The 20539-nt window shown below is 34.8% G+C and overlaps 1 protein-coding gene across 5 annotated transcripts in view; it reads left to right on the forward strand.

The window, feature by feature from the left end:
* WDR72 (WD repeat domain 72) overlaps positions 1-20539 on the forward strand; it is a 202116-nt gene that overhangs the window by 58363 nt on the left and 123214 nt on the right. For all 5 annotated transcript variants that reach the window (XM_015595872.2, XM_025038947.1, XM_025038946.1 and 2 more), the window contains exon 14: positions 17325-17524. In XM_015595872.2, coding sequence (XP_015451358.1) covers positions 17325-17524 — 200 coding nt within the window. The remainder of the gene's footprint in view (positions 1-17324; positions 17525-20539) is intronic.

Genomic DNA, 20539 nt, shown 5'->3' on the forward strand with positions numbered 1-20539 from the left:
CAGCCATAGTTTATAGACCTCTAAGAATGATGATAGTTCTTTTTAAAGATCAGTATTTTCATAATACCTAATTCTAAAGCAGTTTACAACTTTTAATTCATTATACTACACTGACTCTATATCTTTATACCATTTTTACTAGTGAGAAAATGAAACACAGATTGAGTCTCAAGGTCCCCAGGCTAAGTGTTGTGTTGGGTACCTGAACTAAAATATATATTTCTTTGATTCCAGTGTGTTCTCTGTACCATACAATAGGAACACCTCTTGCAAATGGAGGTCAGCTTTTTGAGACTGTCAAACAGGGAATTAGATAAGAAAAGCTCTGAGAATAAAAGAAAAGGCTACCAGGAAAACTACTACATGCTCTCCTGAAGGAGAGGATCTCTGGCTATCTCTCAGAGCTTGGCTCTCAATTTACACACAGTTCTAACAGCTCTGGTCATCTGTTTTGTCAGATGACAGATTGGAAACAGCAAATTGCAAGTGGGGAGACTGTTAGTGGCAGGCACTCTGATGGCAGAAACGACAGCTGATGGGAAGGGAAGAGAGGCAAAACTATGTATCCCTGCTCAAAGCTATCTTTCCTGTGCTCATGGGAAGACAATCACCAAAAAAAACGCTGACATTTTTCCCCCTGTTCAGGAATCTCTTATATACGACTGCATAGGCTATGAGCAGCTTTTGGTCCGCTTCCCATGATGCCTACTGGAGAGTTGGGCTTTCTTCTCAGGCATTTCTGATTTCAGGAGGTATATTTAAGTGTATCAGTTATATCCAGGGTGGATTCCAGACCGGAGGAAATCTCGGAAATGGCCCAGGGCCTGGTGTTCAAGGGGACTAAAGTCTTTGGCCAACTAGTAGGTAGAACTTAGGGTGCATGTGCATCTATTTTTATTCATGTCTTCCTGTTCTGCTCAGGTAATGTGAGCTGCATGACCATGAGCAGGAAGCTTTACTCCTGCAGCATGGCCTGAGGACCCAGCCTCTATTCACAATATGGTTTCTGTGGGAAAACACATTCTGAGTTTTAAAACAACCATCTTATAAACAGACTATTGGAACAAAGCCTATGCATATGAAATTGAGGAAGTAAGGAAGAAGATAATACATTTTAGAGTTATTTTCACCACAGGTGTTAAATTTTCTCTCTTTTAATTTCTTTTTCTTAGTGAGATTTGTAGCAGTTAGCTAGGAAATTACTCAATCTACTATGATGCTATATAAATGAAATATTTGGTCTTCCGTGGTTTCAGAATACAGTCTTAAAAAGAAAAAAATAAAACCATTAAGAAAGGTAAGATGAGGCTTGTCAACTAGTAGCTAATAGGCCGTATTTTAAGAAAATATCCAATGTTTAATTTTCTACTATGGATATGAGTTTGTTTTAATTAGGGCATGGGATGTAGACATGTGTAAGACACAGTTTTTTAGAAATATGCTGTCATATTTTTTCCCAAAGAATAGAATCATGTGGTTAAATTCTTACTTTGCCACACCAGAATAATCACACGAGGTCACTACATGGACAAGTAATTTTCCAGTCCACACATTTTACTTGGTTGCCTTTTTTTTATAAAATATAGCGTGTAAAATAAAAATTTTAAAATTCCACTAGTTACCAACTATACCATTCTGAGGGACAGTTTTGCTTGGTTTTCTCATCAAGGTCACTCCTTTGTAGATGTAGGAGGAAAATGATATTGTGTCAACTGCCTTGTCAGCATGGCCAGGGTATGACTTTCATTATATGCATGTTAAAGGTAGGTTTTGGGTATGCAGCATCTGAAAGGTAATAGTCTCTCCAGTATGTCATTTTCTCAAAGCTACGTTATTTTCTCGTAGTAGATTACAGATGGAACCCTCTTGGGATGATCGTTTTTAGAAAAGAAAAATAGGATACATTAAAGCAGAGGGTAAAATTTTCCTAAATCACCTTTTCTAAGTTCTTGTCTTCTTTATTATAATGATTCCCGATGTTATTACTCAACAGGTATTTTTAGTTTACTGCCATTTTTTGATTCTTTATTTCTTCAAACTTGGCAAATGTCAACAGATTCCAGCAGTGGCTTGTTCTTGGCTTGTCCTTTGCCCGCCCACTGCCTCCATATTGTGTGTGCATGTGTAAAACAAAAGAAAAATAAATAATTGGACCTTTATAAAAAAACTTTTGTACATCAAAAGACATTGTTAAGAATCTGAAAAGACAGAATGGGGAAAGTTATTTGCAAATCATATATATGAGAAGGGTTTAATATACAGAATATATAAAGAGCTCTTACAAAAAGACAAGCAACCCAATTTTAAAAAGGACAAAGGACTTAAAAAGATATTTTTTCAAAGAAGATATGCAAGTGGCCAGCAAGCACACAAAAAAATCATCAACATCATTAGCCATGAGGGAAATGCAAATCAAAATCACAATGCGACACCACTTCACATTCACTAGGATGCTCATAATTAAAAAATAAAAAAAGGAAAATAAGTTTTACCAAGAATGCAGAGAAATAAGAACCATATTATATTGCCAGTGATACTATAAAATGGCACAGCCACTGCAGAAAACAATTTGGCAGTTCCTCAAAAGTTAAACAGAATTACCGAATGAACCAGCAATTCTACTTCTAGGTATAGATCCAGAGAAATGAAAACATATTCCCACACAGAAACATGCATATGAATGTTCATAGTAGCATTACCCATAATATCCCAAAGGTAGAAACAATTCAAATGTCCATCAGTGGATGAATGCATATGTAAGTTGTAGTACATACACACAATGCAATTTTATTCTACTCTACAGGTGAGATGAAGCACTGATACATGCTACAACTTGGAGGACACTTGAAAATAGTAAACTAAGTGAAAAAAAAAAAAACAGACACAAAAGATCACATATTGTATGATTCTGTATATGAAATACCCAGAATAAGCAAATCCATAGAGATATCTGGAAAGCAGAATAGTGGTTGAAAGGAGATGAGGGGAGGGCAGAATGGGGTGCAACTGTTCTTCGGGGGTGAAGAAAAGTTTTGAAACTAGAGAGTTGGTGGTTGCACAACATCATGAATGCACTAAATGCCACTGAATTTTACACTTACAAATGGTCATTGTACATTATGTTGATTCCACCTCAATAAAAAGAAAACAGTGTAAAGAAAACATTTTTAAAAAGCAATAGAATTCTAACATTTGTTGATAATAGTCCTTATTAACAGTTGGTATATGTCCAGTGTTTTTTCCTTGTACATATTAATCTATCCAGAGACATACTTATGTTTATTTTTATATTGTGAAAGTCTTTTGTAAGGGTTATCCAATTATTAGCTCATATTTTCATTATTAATGTAACACTCTGGAGGTATAATGGTGGAGTTAGAAGGCCATTTCCTTTCACCGGTTCTGCAATCCACAAGTCCCTTTTTAAGGGTTTGTGAATCCTAGATAAAATTAAGTATTTCTGTCTATTTGGAATGTAGGGAACAATTTACAGTGTTACTAGCAATACCTGTCACTTTGTCATCAGTACACATCACAGATATTTTCATATCACATTAGAGTTGTCACCAGTATCTTCAAATATATTTATCACTGTCATAAACTTTTAGGTACACACTGGCTCTTATTATTTAATACATTAATAAAGAAGCATGGAAGTTTGGTTTCTAAATATTTTGAAGATTGTATTTCAGTATAATTGATATCCTTTATGATCCTATGTATTTTATTAGCAATGTTTTAAATCAGGATTGTGAAAAAGAGTTCATTGGTTTCCCCAAATTGCACTTTTTCGTGGCATGGAAAAAGTTAAGAACTCCTGTTAGTCTAAGATGTTTAATGCGCTATACATAGAAATTACTCACTGGTGATATAGTTGGGTAGTATAGGTCGATATTTGCCTTCTTTTAATACCAGCACAAAAATACCATAATAAGTTTAACCATATTTTCAACCAACATTGCATTGCTGAAGAGAGGCATATAAGCCTCGTTCTATAATTTTTAAAGTTCAATGTAAATTCTTTGTAGACACCTTAATATGTGTGTGTATGTATATATACTTACACGTGAACACATTCTGCCACCACCACCACCAGAGTAGTCTTCTGTAATTCCATCTAGTGAACATGAACTTCTCCAATTTGGTGAAACTATATAAATGCTAATTTGATTTTATGAGTTTACAAATTTTTCAAAGAGGAAATCCCAAGGATATAGAAAAATTCAAGAAAAAAAAAAAGATCTGCACGGGGGTAGTTTCTGCTGGGCTTTTTAAAATCCAGATGTCACATTGAAAGCCTATTAACAAAAGAAGCACAAGTAATTTTCTTTTCCTAAGTCTAGATTTGCTTCTTTCTCAACCATTATTAGTTTAAATATTTGAACAATTATCTACATTTTATTACAGAACTATATATGAATGTGGTTCTATATTATTTTTAGATATTCTTGATTTTTAAAATTCTATATTTTATGATTAATTTTTACTTGTTAAAATACACACAGAGGTATGTGTGTATGTGATGAGCTATTCGACTCCACCTTTTATAAAAATCTAGCACCTTTAATATATGTTAGGTGTGTTATTGTGGATTTCTAAGATGTCTTTGGAACATTGTGTATGTTCAGAAACATGCAAAAATCAGTATAATCTCATTCTAATGACACAAATAAATATTCTCAGCTTTAAAATTACTTTCATTAATTAATCTGCACCCTTCACTGCCTTTATTGTTTCCTTTGTAAGTTGCTGTCTTCCTGGGTTTTACTGAAGTAAGGAAAAGACTTGGCTATAATGAGTTTTAGCTGATTCCTGCTTTTGGATAGAGGGCTGGATGGGTATGTTTGTTACCTATCTGCATTTCATGTTCTCAGACGCTTATTCTACAGCAACAGAAGGAGGAACACATCAGGTTGGCTGCTCTCTGGCTCCTTCTTAGCTTAGCCCCTTCTGTGAGCATTTTATACGGACACTTGGAACATCAGTGGGTTTCACAGCTGCCATGTTTGGTGAAATAAACCCAAAGGAGCCATCTGCCCCTCCCCACGCTGCCTCCTTTTAATTCCCTAGCAACTTCCCAGTAGCCAGCTGCCACAGAAACCATTGGAAAAGCAAGACTCAGTGGACTGTAATGATTGTTATTCTCTGGGAAAGTAGATTCTCTGATTTGGCTGAGAGATAAAGAATATCGAATGCACTTGATTTTTCTGAGTGTATCAATAATATCCAACTTGTTCCATTAACTTACTTGCTAGGATTTGATGGGAAAGGTCTTTTGTGTTTCTAATGATGAATCAGGTGAAAACAAATCTGAAGGTCAAGTCCTTGGCTTGGGAGCTGTGAGCAGAGAATTTGACTGTGGGAATATTGTCAAATTTTATCTTGTATGCTACAAAAAATGTTGGTTGCTAATCTCAGCCTTGTCAAAAAGTGGATTGGCTCACTATTTTCCTCCATCCTTTTCACATTCAAGTGCAAGCAGATTCCATTCTACTCTAGGCCCTTGTGCTAAGAATAAGAAGACAAGGGCTTTATTTCAGCCACTTGGAAGCATCAAGTACCAGAAACTCCACTGAGGGACACAGGGTATCATCTTATAGATAGTTCATTATTTGAGCAGATACTAAGTTGTTTTCGTAAATTTAGTTAAGTGAATTGTACTTTATTTTGATAGATCAAAATTGAGAATATTTCTGGGTTGAGATTCCAGAAAAAGAACAAATAAAAAGATTTGACAATTTACTTTTAATCCATTAGTTACGCTGAAGGTTAACCTTCATTAGTTATCACACTTTTTTTCAGAAGCATCAACTATAAGTCTAGTTTGAAAATCACATTGTTACAAGTTCCTTATTTTATGTCTATCATTTAAAAGTATATTCTTGTCTTCATTTCTTACAACTGTGATTGTTTTCCCAAGACTGTTCCGTTAGCAAGGCTGTCCCTCATCAATGATTTTATAAAAGAAGCTGCCCTTTTGATAAATCTTTAGTACATTACAATCTAATCATAGATGACATAGACAAAACAATCAGCAAAAATGAAATCAGATGACTTAGCTGACCTGTATAGGTATAAGGGGAAGTGTGTGAGCAGATATCCTATATTCTGGACAACTGAACATTCTACCAACTCATCTCAGGGAATTTCTCATTTTCATTAGCTCTGGCCTCCTAGGTACCAATTATTTTGAAGGTCCTCCCTTTTTTGCCACAATTCAAAATCTAAAGAACTCTGAAAGCAGGATATTTTTAAGAAATTAGTTTGTAGTAAAGCAACAAAACCAAATCTTAACTCACATGAGGTTATTTATTACACTATGCATGTGTATATAGATGATAGATAGATAGATAGATAGATAGATTTTTTTTTTTTTTTTTGCTGTAGATAGGTGACATGTTTGACTACTGTCTGCTCTCTCAGACCTTGTTATAACTGTTAGCATCTTATATCTCCAAAATCTGAAAAATTCTGGATTCTAAAATCCTATGGTCCTAAATGTTTTGGCTATGGAATTGTGGGCTTCTGTATTACCTTTCTCTGTTATTCTCCCCAAAGTAATTGATAGTTTTCTACAAAATACCCTCTATACTCTGTGTCTTGTTTTCTTGCTTTCATTTATTTAACACATTCTAATCTGACTTCTGCCAACAACGTTCCAATGGAACTGTACTTCTTGAGGTTACCTCACTGCCAAGTTCAGTTGTCATTCTCCGGGTTGCAGGTACTTGATTTGTCTGCAATCACTCTGTCATCAATGTTTTTCTTTTCTCTTTCTCCACCCTCAGCCTTACATGATATTGCCTTCTGATGGCCAATAGCCACTCTTTCTCATGTTGTTCTGCATGCTTTCTCTATATTATTCCCTGGGTTTATTCTCAGTGTATTTCTTTTCCTTGGGCTGTCTTATCAACACAGATGGTGTGGGTGAGGCGGGGGGAGAGAGCAAAAGAAAGAGAGAGATTGTTGTAAAACATACATAACATTAAATTTTAACTATTTTTAAGTGCACACATCAGTGGCATTAAATATATTCACATTGTTGGGCAACCGTCACCACCATCCATCTCTGGAACTTTTTCAGCTTCCCAGATTAAAACTCTGTACCCATTGAACAATAAGTCCCCATTCCTCCCTCCCCTTAGCCCTTGGCAACCACAATTATACTTTCTGTCTCTTAATTTGACTGCTCTAGATTCCTCATGTAAGTGAGGTCATACAGTGTTTGTCCTTTTGTGATTGGCTTATTTCACTTAGCATAATGTTCTCAAGGTTCACTGGTATTATAGAATGTGTCAGAAATTCCTATTTAAGTCTGAACAATAGTCCATTTTGTGTATACTACATTTTTTAAATCTATTCATCCATTGATTGACGCTTGAGTTGCTTCCACCTTTTGACTACTGTGAATGATGCTGCTATGAACATAGATGTATAAATATCTTTTTAAGACCTTGTTTTCAATTCTTTTGAGTACAAACCCAGAAGCCAACCTATCTATTTTGTAAGGCTCCTTCCATGACATAAGGTATACTAACCACCTAGAGGAAGTTGCACTAGATGATAAACTACAGGAACAGTGATGATGGTGAGAAGAATTAGATAAATGCTCTAACTAAAGAAGAAAAAGGAAATGGTTCTGTAATGTTAAGAACCCACTGAAGACCACTGGAACCTATGTAACTATTCTATGACATGGGGCCAGATGGGTTGGGACCTTCATCATCTTTTATATGAACTACTGAAAATTTTCCTAACCGATTACTTTGCTATTCAAACCCTTTCTTCATTTCTCTTCTTAGTAGTGCCAGACTAACATTACGTACTTTAAACTCAGCCATGAACATGCCACTCCTCATGGTATAAGGTGGAAATGTATAACTCCACTGCAGGGCATTACCATCCCTTCCTAGCTTTTCCCTAATCACTCTCCCAACCATAGCATACACAAATACCTGGAAACTTAAATCCTTTCTGAACCTGTTTCTTTGCTGCATTGTTTTAATTAAGAATTAAATGAGCTATAGGAAGTACTAAGCAAAGCACTTTGCACTTAAAAGTATTCAGTAGTAGTTAATGGCAGTTTTGATGATAATGATGATAGAAGGATGAGAAAAGAATATATATAGCTTACCTATGATTCTTTCTGAAGTAATTGAGTGCTTAAAATGGCATTTTTTAAATATAGATATCATTGTTCAATCACTGGCTATTTAGTGAATATCTTTATGATTTCTACTACACAGAAAATGAGGATAGGAGAAGGGGTTATAAAAAGTATGAAATGTCCAACCCGGTTCACATTTATTTTTTGTGATTTTATGCACTTGGGTATTTAGTTCAGTTTTGTTTTGTTTTTGAGAGGCAGGACTTTCACATGCAAAATCATGAAAAAAGAATTAAAGGCTTGAGGTCTAAATCTGTGGTCCAAAGTAAAAGTACTTCCACAAGTTCTAATTGTATTAATTTCCTGTTGCTGTGTAAAAATTTACAAGTTTAGCAGCTTAAAATAACACCCATTTATTACCTCAGAGTTCTGTATAGAGGTCTAGGGGAGCTCAGTTCGGGTGTCTGCTAGGGTCTCACGAGGCCAAAATCAAGGTGTCAGCCAACCTGACTCTTAACTGGAAGCTCTGGGGAAGATTTACTTCCAAGCTTGTGAAGGCCCTTGGCACAATTTAATCTTTATGGTTGTAGGTCTGAGATCTTTGCTATCGGTCTGTCAGCTAGCTGTCACTCTCAGCTCCAAGCGGGCACCCGGATCCTTGTACAAGACCTCCTTCATCTTCAATGCCAGTAATGGCACTTTGAATCTTTCTCATGCTTTAAATCTCTGACTTTCTATTCTTCCACCAGTTGGAGAAAACTCTGCTTTTAAGGGGCTCACCTAATTAGACCTGGCCCACCCGAGTTACCTCCTTGTTTTAAGGTCAGCTGATTAGAAGCCCTAATTATATTCTCTTTTTTGTTAAGGAACAATATAAACACTGGAGAGCTATCCCATCATATTTAATAGGGAAGGAATCACATAAAGATGAGGGTCATTGGGGATTATTTTTAAAATCCTGCCTATTATATTTTTTAAATCCTGCCTAATTATATTCTCTTTTTTGTTAAGGAACAATATAAACACTGGAGAGCTATCCCATCATATTTAATAGGGAAGGAATCACATAAAGATGAGGGTCATTGGGGATTATTTTTAAAATCCTGCCTATTATATTGGTGCCCAGATAGGATAGTTTCTGGGGTCTCCCATGGATATGTGAGTCCATAGCACAGAATAAAAAGATGAGAGAGGACTTTGGGGTCATTAGGTGTAAAAACCTGGTATGAAGTTTTGCAAGTTCCACTGCCATGTCCCAAGGGGAAACTGATTGCAGTTAAAATGTTTTGTTCTTCTATCTCAGCCATATGCAAAATGGCAATTTTACATATGACTTCACCCCCATCCAGCACCCTATTAAGGAGACTGTGCCCCAATTTTTCCTTTTCCAATTCTCTTTCTCTTTCCAGGCAAAATTCCAGATCGACTCAGTAAGGTATTTACCCAATTAAATTGACACCAGAGTGACGAAGTAATTAATACAGTCAAATCTTCAGGATATTATATCCCCTAAGGAAGTTAATTTTCAACCAAGACCATGGAGGGAAAATAATTTCTATTTTTGAAATATTTTTAAATTTACAAATAAGCATGTGTGGTATAAAAATTCAAACAATAGAGAATGAATGACATTTTCAATACTTAGAAGCAGTACTGTCTTAATGTTTTGTATATAATAGGTAATTTAAAACAATATATTCTTTACTTCATAATACAGAAACACTTTTCTGTAAACATTCACCTCTTAAATTGGTTATAAATTGTATTAAGTTTTACAGTGACGTTAAAATTAAAATTTAATCATAGTAGATTCTATGATGTTAGCACATGTTTAAGAAGATATGCGACAAGTAAATGCCTTATAAAGAAAACCCCAGTTTAAAATTAATGCATTATTTGTATTTCTTATATATCAACAACTTTAAAACTCTGTGTGTTTTGATCTTTTTTCTTTCACCCCACCCCCACCCCTTTATTGTTTTTCTGGAGGTCAATGGTCAGAATTAGACGTAAGGGTTGAATGTGGCCCAGCTGATAAATCCCAGTGTTGCTCTGAATGTGCTGGAGGCGGTGGCAGACCTGGAGTTAAAGGTCACTGTGGTCAGGGACTTTGTAAAAATGTATTCTATATACCCTTAAGGTATTTAAGGTTGATGTGAAGCCGATCCTGAATTTGCTATCATACTAAGGCCTTTATAGAGAACAAAATGAGCTGCATCCTCAACAATTTATTTTGCAGCTGAATTTATTATATTCGGATATATGTAGGAATGAAGTTATATGCCTTTATGCCTAATTTAATATTTTCAGAGTCATTCTCTTTCTCCACCCTTCCATTATTTTCTAGTTAGCTAAGTTTGACACCTCCAGGATCTCCTGTCCCTGGTCAGAACCCCTATCAGTTATACATTTTCTGGAGTAAGATGCAGTAACTGTGAAATGGTTTTGTTAGAAAGGGGGCACCAGGTCGATCTCCATACACTTCTCTGAGCAAAGCAATGAACTTCATGTGTAACTGAAGATAAATGATAAATCTTACAACAGACCCAGTGGTCAAATATTTTTATATGTGGAATTTGATTATAGCTGCCAGACAGGTGTTTTGTTGAAACCTAATTTTAGGAATTTGACTACAAAATGTGTTAGTAAGGCCATTTTTTTTTTTAGACTATTCTGTTTTAGAGTCATTTTGAAATATAACCGTCCTCTTAATCATCGCCCAATATTATGGGAGATTTATTTAAAAAATGCCTGCCTGATGTAGAAAAAAGACCTAACTATATAATGTTCTTGCTGTTGAGTTCCTGTGAGTACAATTTATATTATTACTAGTTACACAATAGGAATTATTTACCAAACTTCAATTTTTTTTACAATCCCATAAGCAGAATATTTAATTGAAAATGTTTTATTTTTGTTAAACAAATTGTTTAAAATTTATTGGTTTACAATATATATGATTTTAGGGGGTTGGGAGAATTTTATGTTCCTGTAGTAATGCAATTTCTGTAGGAAAAGTAACATGAGTTATAGTAAGTTATTTACTGTCTCAAATTAAATTATTTAAGTATAATATTTTTGTTAAAATGTTTTTGTGAAATGTGATAAATGTTCATCCATTTGGATATTGTTTTTGAATCTTAATTTACTTCTGATTATTTGTAGATGGATTCATTAAGTGACTGTGATTTCTTTTTTAACCATTTCTGTCCCATTGAGATAGTAGCAATTGCTTTTTCTACAGTCTTAGCAAACCTAATTGTTAAGTTGCGGGACGGAATTTATCTGTCTAGGCCTTTTAAATATATAACTTAAAGCTATTTATTAATTGATAATATGCTATGATAATTTTATTGATTTTGAAAAGAAGTTTATATAGAAGACAGCAAATATGGGCAAATTACAAGAGAAATAAAATTAAGGAGGCAACTTCTGGCTATTTGGAAGGGAATCGAAATAGACTATTACTACTCCTTTCTTTTCTTCATGTAGATATTCGAGTCTATTATACCATAAGGTATATTTTATCACCTAAAAATGTTTCTCTACCATCTGCCTTGCTCTTCTATCAAAATTGAAGGCAGCATCCTTCATGGTACATGTCTTGCTTTAAGATAGCTTAATACTTCAAAATCAGATTTCGTAACAGGCACATTACAAAATGATTATTTTTCCTATTTAAAAACTAAACAAAAAACTGTATGTGTCCTATAAATATTGACAATCCCAAGGCATTTAACATACAGCTGTATTTTTAGTAACATACTAATTTACAACAGTGTCTGAATCTTTCTCCTTTCTTTTTTACGTACAGAAACTGCTAAAGGTTTTATGCTGGTCTCTTGAAACATCTCAGTCCAAATTTTCTTGGTGATGGCTTTCTTTTGCTGGGATTTAATCCTCACCCATCTGCCGATAATGCTTAAGCTTTTGTCTCTCTGTTCTGATCTCTACCTGGAACTCTATATACATGTTAACTTTGCATGTCTCTTTAGATATCTTCAAACTTGGCCTTCACCATAGTAGAAACATAGCTTCTGTCCCTTCTCTATTAGGATCCTTTAAGTATCTAGCAAGCTGTGAAAGCCAAGTGAAATAGGTTTTACTGGAAAGAAGTATTTACTATAAAGGATTCAGGGGTGTACTGTAGGGATCTCAGGGGCGGTAGTCCTTAGGAAAGGATTAATTTAAAAACAGAACTAGAAAGCTGAAGCCCTCTGTCCCTTGTGCCCTTCCTCTCTCCCTGTTTACTTCCTTTCTCCATCCTTCCTTCTCCCTCCCTCCGCATCTCTGTCTCTCACTCTGCATTTTCTCATTTTTTTTTTCTCTGTAGACTAGCATTTTCTGTTCCTCAGTCCATGGGATGAGAAATGGCTCCTTCACAGGTCAAGTTAACATGTCACGTTCAGGAACTGGCTTGCTGGTTCCAATTCCATATTCTTGGGGCCTCGGGAGTGACCTGGCAGCATAACTGAGAGTGGGACAGGCATGGACGTGTGAATACTACTTTTCCTCGTTTTTGCCCCTCCTGGGCTCTAGGGTCGAAATTTATAATGGGTGTGGTCTGACATTAACACCTGTCACATTGAGACCTTGGTATACTCTGATAATTACATAGCCACCTCCTTCCACTGCTACAGGGAAAGGATAAAATTTAATTTGTTCATTCGGTGAACATGTCTTGAGCCCTGCTTTGTATCAAGCTCATAGAAAACATACTTGCCAAAAAGAATTTAGCATCTGGTAGGGAGGCAGCCCTGAATTTAAGCAAGCAAATAAAAATATACGAATTACAAATGTGTTAAGTTCTGTAAAGTGAAAAAGCTATGATAGAAAATAACGCAAGATAGGAGAAATATTTGCTTTAGAAAGGCCACTCTGAGGAGGTGAGATTTTAAGCTAATACGTGAAGAGTGAGATGGAACTAGGATTTATTTTCAGGGATCTTTAAAAAAAAATTAATTTGTGAGCAATGGGAGGATGACATGGGAGGAAGCAGGGGCGAGAATGTGACTCGTAGGTCAAGGATATGAGATTTAATACTAAGTGTAGCCATAGTAAAAAATCATTAGCCATATAATCCATTAAGAAGTATTTATCTAGCCTCTAATTTATGCCAGACTTCAGTCTGGTTTGCTGAAGAGGATTAAAAAATAAGTCAAATTTATAATCCTCCTCAGATTTTGATTATAGCCTAGCCTGAGAAACGAGGCTGATTGAGGAGGTTCAAGTCCCAGTTAGGAGACAGGAGACAGCCCACACTGGCCTTGTACCCAATGACCTTGGGCTCAGTTGTCAGACAGAATCCCAGAGCCACAGAGCCATGAAGGTTTGTTAAACTGCTCAGAAGGGGCCAAGTAAGAACCTGTCATGTGTCAGAGGTGGGCTATCATGTAGCTCAGCACTCACTATATCCTACAACCTTCTATGCCTTTTAAAATATCTGCTCAGTGTAATCCTCACAGTAACCCTCTGAGGTAAGAATTATTATTATCCTCATTGCACAGATGAGTAAAGTGAGACACAAATATAAAATGGCTTGCCCAAGGCCACACGACAGGTAAGGTAAAACCAGAACTTGAGTGCAAGGTAGGGTGGTACTGAGTCTGCTCTTATCTACCATGCAGTGAAGTCTACCGTCTGTCAGCCTTGGCAGAGACAGAGGACTATGGTTAGGCACAAGGTTGCAAAGGGAGTCATTGAGAAAGTCTTGGTTTTAAAAAAATGTGATTAGGTATGCTGCAGGGTGTGTTGAACTGGCGGTGAAAGCCGGATATACAAGTGGAAATATTGTAGATGTGGGCCTGCAACCAGAATCTTGGCTGATGCTTAAATATCTATGCACTGGCTTTTGAGGAATAGGTGAGAACTGCTTTGAATGCTTGCCAGTGCCTCTTTCTTTCACTTTCTGTTAGGATGTTAATTGTTCTAAATTCTCTTTTCTTATTATTGGCTCCATTCTCTAATGTACTATTATATAGTTTAGGATAAAACAAATTATATCAAAACTCATATTAATAAAATAATAGAAAAAATGCAAGATGTTTATTGGAAAGCATTTTATACAATGAAGAGTTTACTTTTGGGCAATTTTGTATTATTTTTTTGAACAACATTTTATTAGAGTTGCAAAGGTACTCCTTGGACCTCTTTGGGGTCATACCCTCCTTCCTAGTTGACTGTTTTTGTTGTTGACTCTCAACAATTTTATTATATTCCTGAAGTTATGTAAATTTCATAATTTTAGGGATATATTTAAAGGAACATTCTGCACTGGAAGTGATGTATTATGGTGTATTAATCAGGGTCCAATGAGAGAGAAATGACCAGTAATTTGAACAGAGAAAATTTAACGTAAAGAATTACTATCAGAAAGAATTTGGATACCAGGGATTGATTAATAAGAACTAAAGAACACAGGAAAAGCAGATTTAAAGAGCAAGCACTACCCATAGAGCTGAGATAGGCTGCCTGAGGAAAAGGTTTCCCAGAGAGCTAAGATCCTGACCTTACTGGAGAGAGGTCAAAGCTGTGCTCAATGGATAGTGGAGAAGCTGTGGTGTGGTGTGGTGTGGTAAATCTTACCAGAAATATGCCCTCTATGTTACTAGAGAAAGCTATTTACAGCGAGATGTCTCCCTAGAGGCACTCTGTTACAAAACCATCCCAGGGCACGCTGCTGTCTGCTAGGTGCTGCTGGCTGTTGTGCACTGCAGGAGCCTGGTCCTGGGGAAGCCACCCACTCTGCTGCAATAGAGCATCCCAGAACTGAAAAGAAAAAGGCTTTTCTTCTACCAGATCTTTCCAGAAACTTTTATCCACATAGATTAACATCACAGCAGCTGTGAAAAGAAAAATATTTTATTTCCATAGCAGGCAGCGAAAGGTGGATTTGGAACCGAGTCAATAAATTAACAACTGGCACACATGGGAATCCCTGTCTATTCACAGCCAGGGTTTTGACCAAGGGTTTTCAAAAGCTGTTGTTCTGAACTTATTAGAAAATCAACCTATTATTTTCAATGCGTAATTTACTTATTTGTCTCTGGTAATTTTTAAAGAAATTGACTTACTGTAACTACTCCTTATATCACATTTTTGCTTCAACCAGTTCTTTGAAACAAAATAACCTATTTTTTGAGTATTTTATAATTAATCATGATGGAAACTATTGTTCATAAAATCATGTGTCCAATATTTTGTTAGAATGGGAGATTTTCAGTTTGGAGTGTTACTTTAAATATTATAACAAATTAGTTTTGTTATAGCTTATGTGTCACTTTAAATATTATAACAAATTAGTTTTCTGATGTTTCTTGCATCTGCACTAGCATTAAATTTTAAGTAAGTTCCAAGGGGAACAGGATTGAGTTTTTTACCGTATGTTGCCAACATCCCACACAGTGAATAGCATGTAGATGCTGAGCTGATTAGTTATCTGTGCACGAATGAAAATGGATTCCAGCTGCTCAAGATTGTACGTAAACTATTTTTGTTACTGAAAAATACAAGGAATATAAGAAATAGTTGTGTTTGTAGTAGACATTAGGTACAGAATAGGATATATGAATATATAAAACATAGTATAAGGAACATATGTATTAAAATATACCAAATTATTTCCCAAGATTCCCAGTATCTTTTAAAAATATCGTAGTTTGAGGAAACACAGAAAACCTAGGAGAAGAAAATATCCATGATGATACCATATTCAAAGAGAAATTCCTCATAAAGGCAGTGAATTTTACCAGATGTCTCGGTTACAAGTTCTGGAATGTGGTTATATTCAGAAAGTGATAATAACTATTCTTTGGTTTGAGAATCTCTTCTTATTGTCATCCTTGAGAGAAAAGATTTTCTTGATGTTGCTGCCAACTTCATTTATTAAAGACATCAATCTTGAAAGAAAAGGAAGCCTAGTCAAACAACATTTATTATGTTTTATATGTTAAAGATGTTAATGTTATAATGGAAAAATATTGTTAAGAAACTAGAGTCTAAATTTTTGCCCAGTATATTAGCATAGTAGTTGTTACTGATTCAGAATCTGAAGCACCAACTAATGGTAGTTTAGTTGCTGTAAAGGAAAGATATAAATGAGAAGAGGGTAAATAAGGATTAGAGTCAGAAGCTTCAAATCTCTCCACCTGTTTAAAGACATAATGGTGTAAAATCATTTCTTACTGTAATTATTTTAAATTGATAATTTTCTTAATTTTATCACTAAGAACGGTCATTTTCTTTCTTAGCAAATAGTACAACTATGTCTTTTTCATTGGTAGGAAAAGTATAATATGAAATAAAGTCAGATTGTAGGTCAAGTTAATTTTCCTTAGCTTCTTTAGTTAGTAGGATATATTTTACATATTTAATATGGTATGAAGAATGTATATGAATTCGTAACTGATATGAGATAATGGTCATGGTTAATTCACATGTATTGAGATTTCACTGAGTATATGACTTTGTATTTCATAAAAACACTAACTTATTGTGAATTGTTTTCTGATACTTTTGCTGTTATATACTTGTTTCTTTTAACTTTAAATTAAACTTGCCAGCACCTTGAAATTCTGAAACTGCAAGAATAGCAAAGAAGACGGCAGAAGAATTTTTTTTCCCTTCTAATGTAAGAAATAAAGGCCAAAGGTTTTAACGGCTACAATACCAGCAATAGCAACAACAAAACGCTAGAGTGGCCTGCATTCATGAAGCTGTGAAAGTACTTGAGTGAGGGAGGTAGTGATACAAAACGTCTGTATTCTTACTTGCCCTATCCACTTAAATGATATATTACAAGTAGAAACCTTTTAAGCCAGAAACTCAAGCAAAGCACTGTGGATTCTCTGTTGTTTGAGAGTTGGAACACTAGGGGACAGCACTAAAATATTGCATAGTTTTTTGTCTTTGATCACTTACATACTGTATAATAAGTACAAGATTTTACTGTTAAAGACTATTGAATGCCCTGTTGATTTTAGTGGATGAGAAAGCACAAAGAGAAAGATGAGCTTTTCAAGTCCATAATTTCAGCCTTTGGTGAGACCATGATTTGAATAATTTAGAGCAAGCCCTCAGGCTGTTTTTTGGTTGCAAGAAGATAGTGAGGCATGATAACTTACAGAACTGTGATTTTTCTGTTAAAGGTGTTTTGTTCTTTTCACTCTTTTGGGGTAAATATTTCTCATAAATATTTATTTCTAATCTTGTTTTTCAGGTACTTTGGAAAGACATGAAACAGGAGAAAGAGCAAGAATTATTCTTAATTGTGATGATTCACAGTTTCTAAAGCCTGAATCTGTACTTTCAGTTGCCTCAGAGACACCCAAGCACAAAAGTGTAGAACCAAGATCCTCCAGCTCCTACCAGTTTGGGCCAGTACCTTGCCCTGGTCTGCAGGTGGAGCCTTCATGTAAGGTAGGTTCAAATCAAGCTGCTGCTTACAAATATCATTAACCCTGACTAAGAAGTAGTATGCCTTCATAAACACATGACAATTAACCCCAGCACAAAAACTAGAACTTAGATATGATCACCTCTGTCAGACATATCTACCAAGTGATCTTGGGTGAATCAGGATAAATTTTTGAGTGATTATTATTCTTGGTATAACATTCTTTTTGATAAAATAGGTTTTAGCTTATCAAAATTGAGCCAATTTTGTAATAACTTTTGAACTCTAGATAGTTTTCCATGGAGAGAAAGAAAAAAACCTCCATTCTGTAGTCTGGATCTTTTTTTTTTTTTTTTAGTTAAGAGTATTTGGTCTTTTTTTCTAATGAGAATTACAAATAAACCAAAAATGTATCAGAAAAACTGGATTATCATATGGACAATTCTTTAGATATACTCAGCATCTGAAGGCTTCCAAGCCCCAGTTTATACACAGTGATGGAGTTTACATTTATTTTCATAAACCAAGTCAACCAGCTTCACAGAAATTTGGATAAGCTTTATTATTTTTCAGTTCCAATTATGATATAGTAATTTCATTTGATTTCTTTAAGGGACTCTTCCATCTTTTTGTCATCTATACCTCCAAGTTATCTCTTCATCTTGTTATAACTATGCAATTTTTATGCATATATTTACTGTAGGATTTTTTCAAGTAAAACATTTTCATAATGTTACCTATTTTTAATGGCTAAATCATGCTGTATATATTGTGTATATACTATTACTGATATAAATTATTTTTCTGTGGCTTAATATTTGGATTACATTTTATGTTTCACTTTTATGAATAACAGCTAAAGCTTTTTTCATATTTGATATTATTTAATAGGATATATTTCCAGAAGTGGGATTTCTAAGTCAAATTTTAGCTGATTTTAAATTACATATTTTTAACATTTTGCATATTTTGAAGATATGAAGACTGATAAAATACCATTAATAAGGAGTTTAAATAAAACTTCATTTTATCTCATGTGTACGTATATAGTTAGAAGCAAAGAAATGTGTCATCTTCAAGAAAGACCAGTTTGTGCCTCAGAATTGCAGGGTTGGGATGGGCCACCAGCATACTGTCTTTAGCTTTTTAGGTTTAGTGACTTGATTTAGATTTTACCAATGAGGCCAAGGTTTGTCAACCCTTTGACAACTGAGTCACACTAACCAAACACCCAAGATCCAAATGTATAAACTAGAATGATAATCATTTATTAAAACTGTTTTATATGTTCTCAAGAAGTCATGTTTTATAAAGACAGTTATAACATTCACAATTGAATATGAAAGTCATGAGACAGGAAATTGAACCACACTTATGTATTTTAAGACTGGAATAAATAAAGCCCAGTGAGTGAGCCCAGCTGACTGCCATGCATTCCCATCTTAATATGGCTTTATTGCTGTCTATTCATAATAGAATGTACATCTTATAGTGGGAATTATATGCTAGAATAGTAGATAAGAACTTGGAGATGTGTCTTGACTCATGCATGTCAGATGTCTAGGGTCTGCAGGAGGAAATCTCATTCATCAAGTGCCTACTTTACTAGTTTAATTCCCAGAAGGTAAACTGATTGCTATTTCTTTCAGTTTCTTGGAGGACCTCAGAGCTACCCTTTAGGTAGTGATAATAGTATAAATAGATTTCATTTTTTTATATAATTTTGTTTCTTTCTTGACTCTAGGAAGCAATAAAATGCCAGGGTCTTGTTTTCCTACTCTTAGGCTGATTTCCACTTTATTTCTTAGCTGCTGCCCTTTACCTTAGATGACTACAGTTTCCAACCTTCACTCTCTACAGAGTCAGAGAATTGAATTAGGACTATCACCTCCTTTGTTCTATATGCTATTCTTCTAATATTATTGAGCTTACTGTTAACTAGAGCTTTTTTATTTGTGCTTCTCTTAATTTATATCTTCTCCAATTATATACTTCATATCTTCATCCTCTTGGATTTAAGCCATTGAACTTGTTTTAACTTCATCTTATTTATAAATTTGATAAGTATGAGATTTCAATATTGTTTATAAATTCTCCATTTTCCTTACTATTAACATAGTAAAATGTTTTGTGAGTTTTCACCAGAAAAAAATCTGTTTTAAAAAGAGGATTTAAATCATACTCACTTTAGAGGTAGCAGTAATAAGGAACAATAAACCTGTGGACTTTAGAACTAAGGTTACTCTGTTTTAGAATTTTTTGGTGTGGATTTTAGTGAGACACAAATGAAATATTTTTGAATGGTAGAATGCACTGTTTAAATAGAAGAATAGCATGTAAGGTCTGTGCAGTGAGCTCTGTGTTCGGCAATATTTGGAATTTATTAGAATGCTCTATTCGCATTTTTTCCTTGCATTTAAAGAGTGCATATAGATTTGGGGAAAGGTTTTAAAGATAACAACAACTACAATAAAACAAAAAAAATGAGTCCAATTTGAAATATTAGATGAGTTGAATTTGTGCAGCTAGACAAAGAAAAATCTTTAAGGTAAGAGAGGGTCAGGGTCTTAAAAGATTTAAAGGAATACAATATCATATTAGTGATGGGGAACAGCTTTTCTCAGATTCTGCTGAGGATAAAGCAAGATAAAAACTATTTAAATTGCAGTGGGAAGTAATTAGCTTCAAAGTAAGAAATCAACAAATTTACATGGCAGAAATCTTTGTAGCTTCATTACATTTTAAAGAGAGAAGGCCTATTTTATCTGTTGCCTGTTGGTTTTAAATTATTTTTCTGCACTTCTTGTCTGTAAAATGAGTAAAAGGATAAACTGGGTTATATTAACTGCCACAATTTAGATCCATTGTAGTGTCCTAGGAATGTCTTTTTAAAAACAGATTGTCTATTAAAAGGGTCTCCAACAATTCCCCATGGTTGTTTATTTAGAGCTACACTGTTTAATATGGTAGCCATTAACCACGTATAGCTACTGGGCCCTTGAAATTTGGCTAGCACTGCACCTTAAAATGATATTTTG

Source organism: Pteropus alecto, unplaced genomic scaffold (genome assembly GCF_000325575.1).
Source record: "Pteropus alecto unplaced genomic scaffold, ASM32557v1 scaffold86, whole genome shotgun sequence".
Classification (NCBI taxonomy): Eukaryota; Metazoa; Chordata; class Mammalia; order Chiroptera; family Pteropodidae; genus Pteropus; species Pteropus alecto.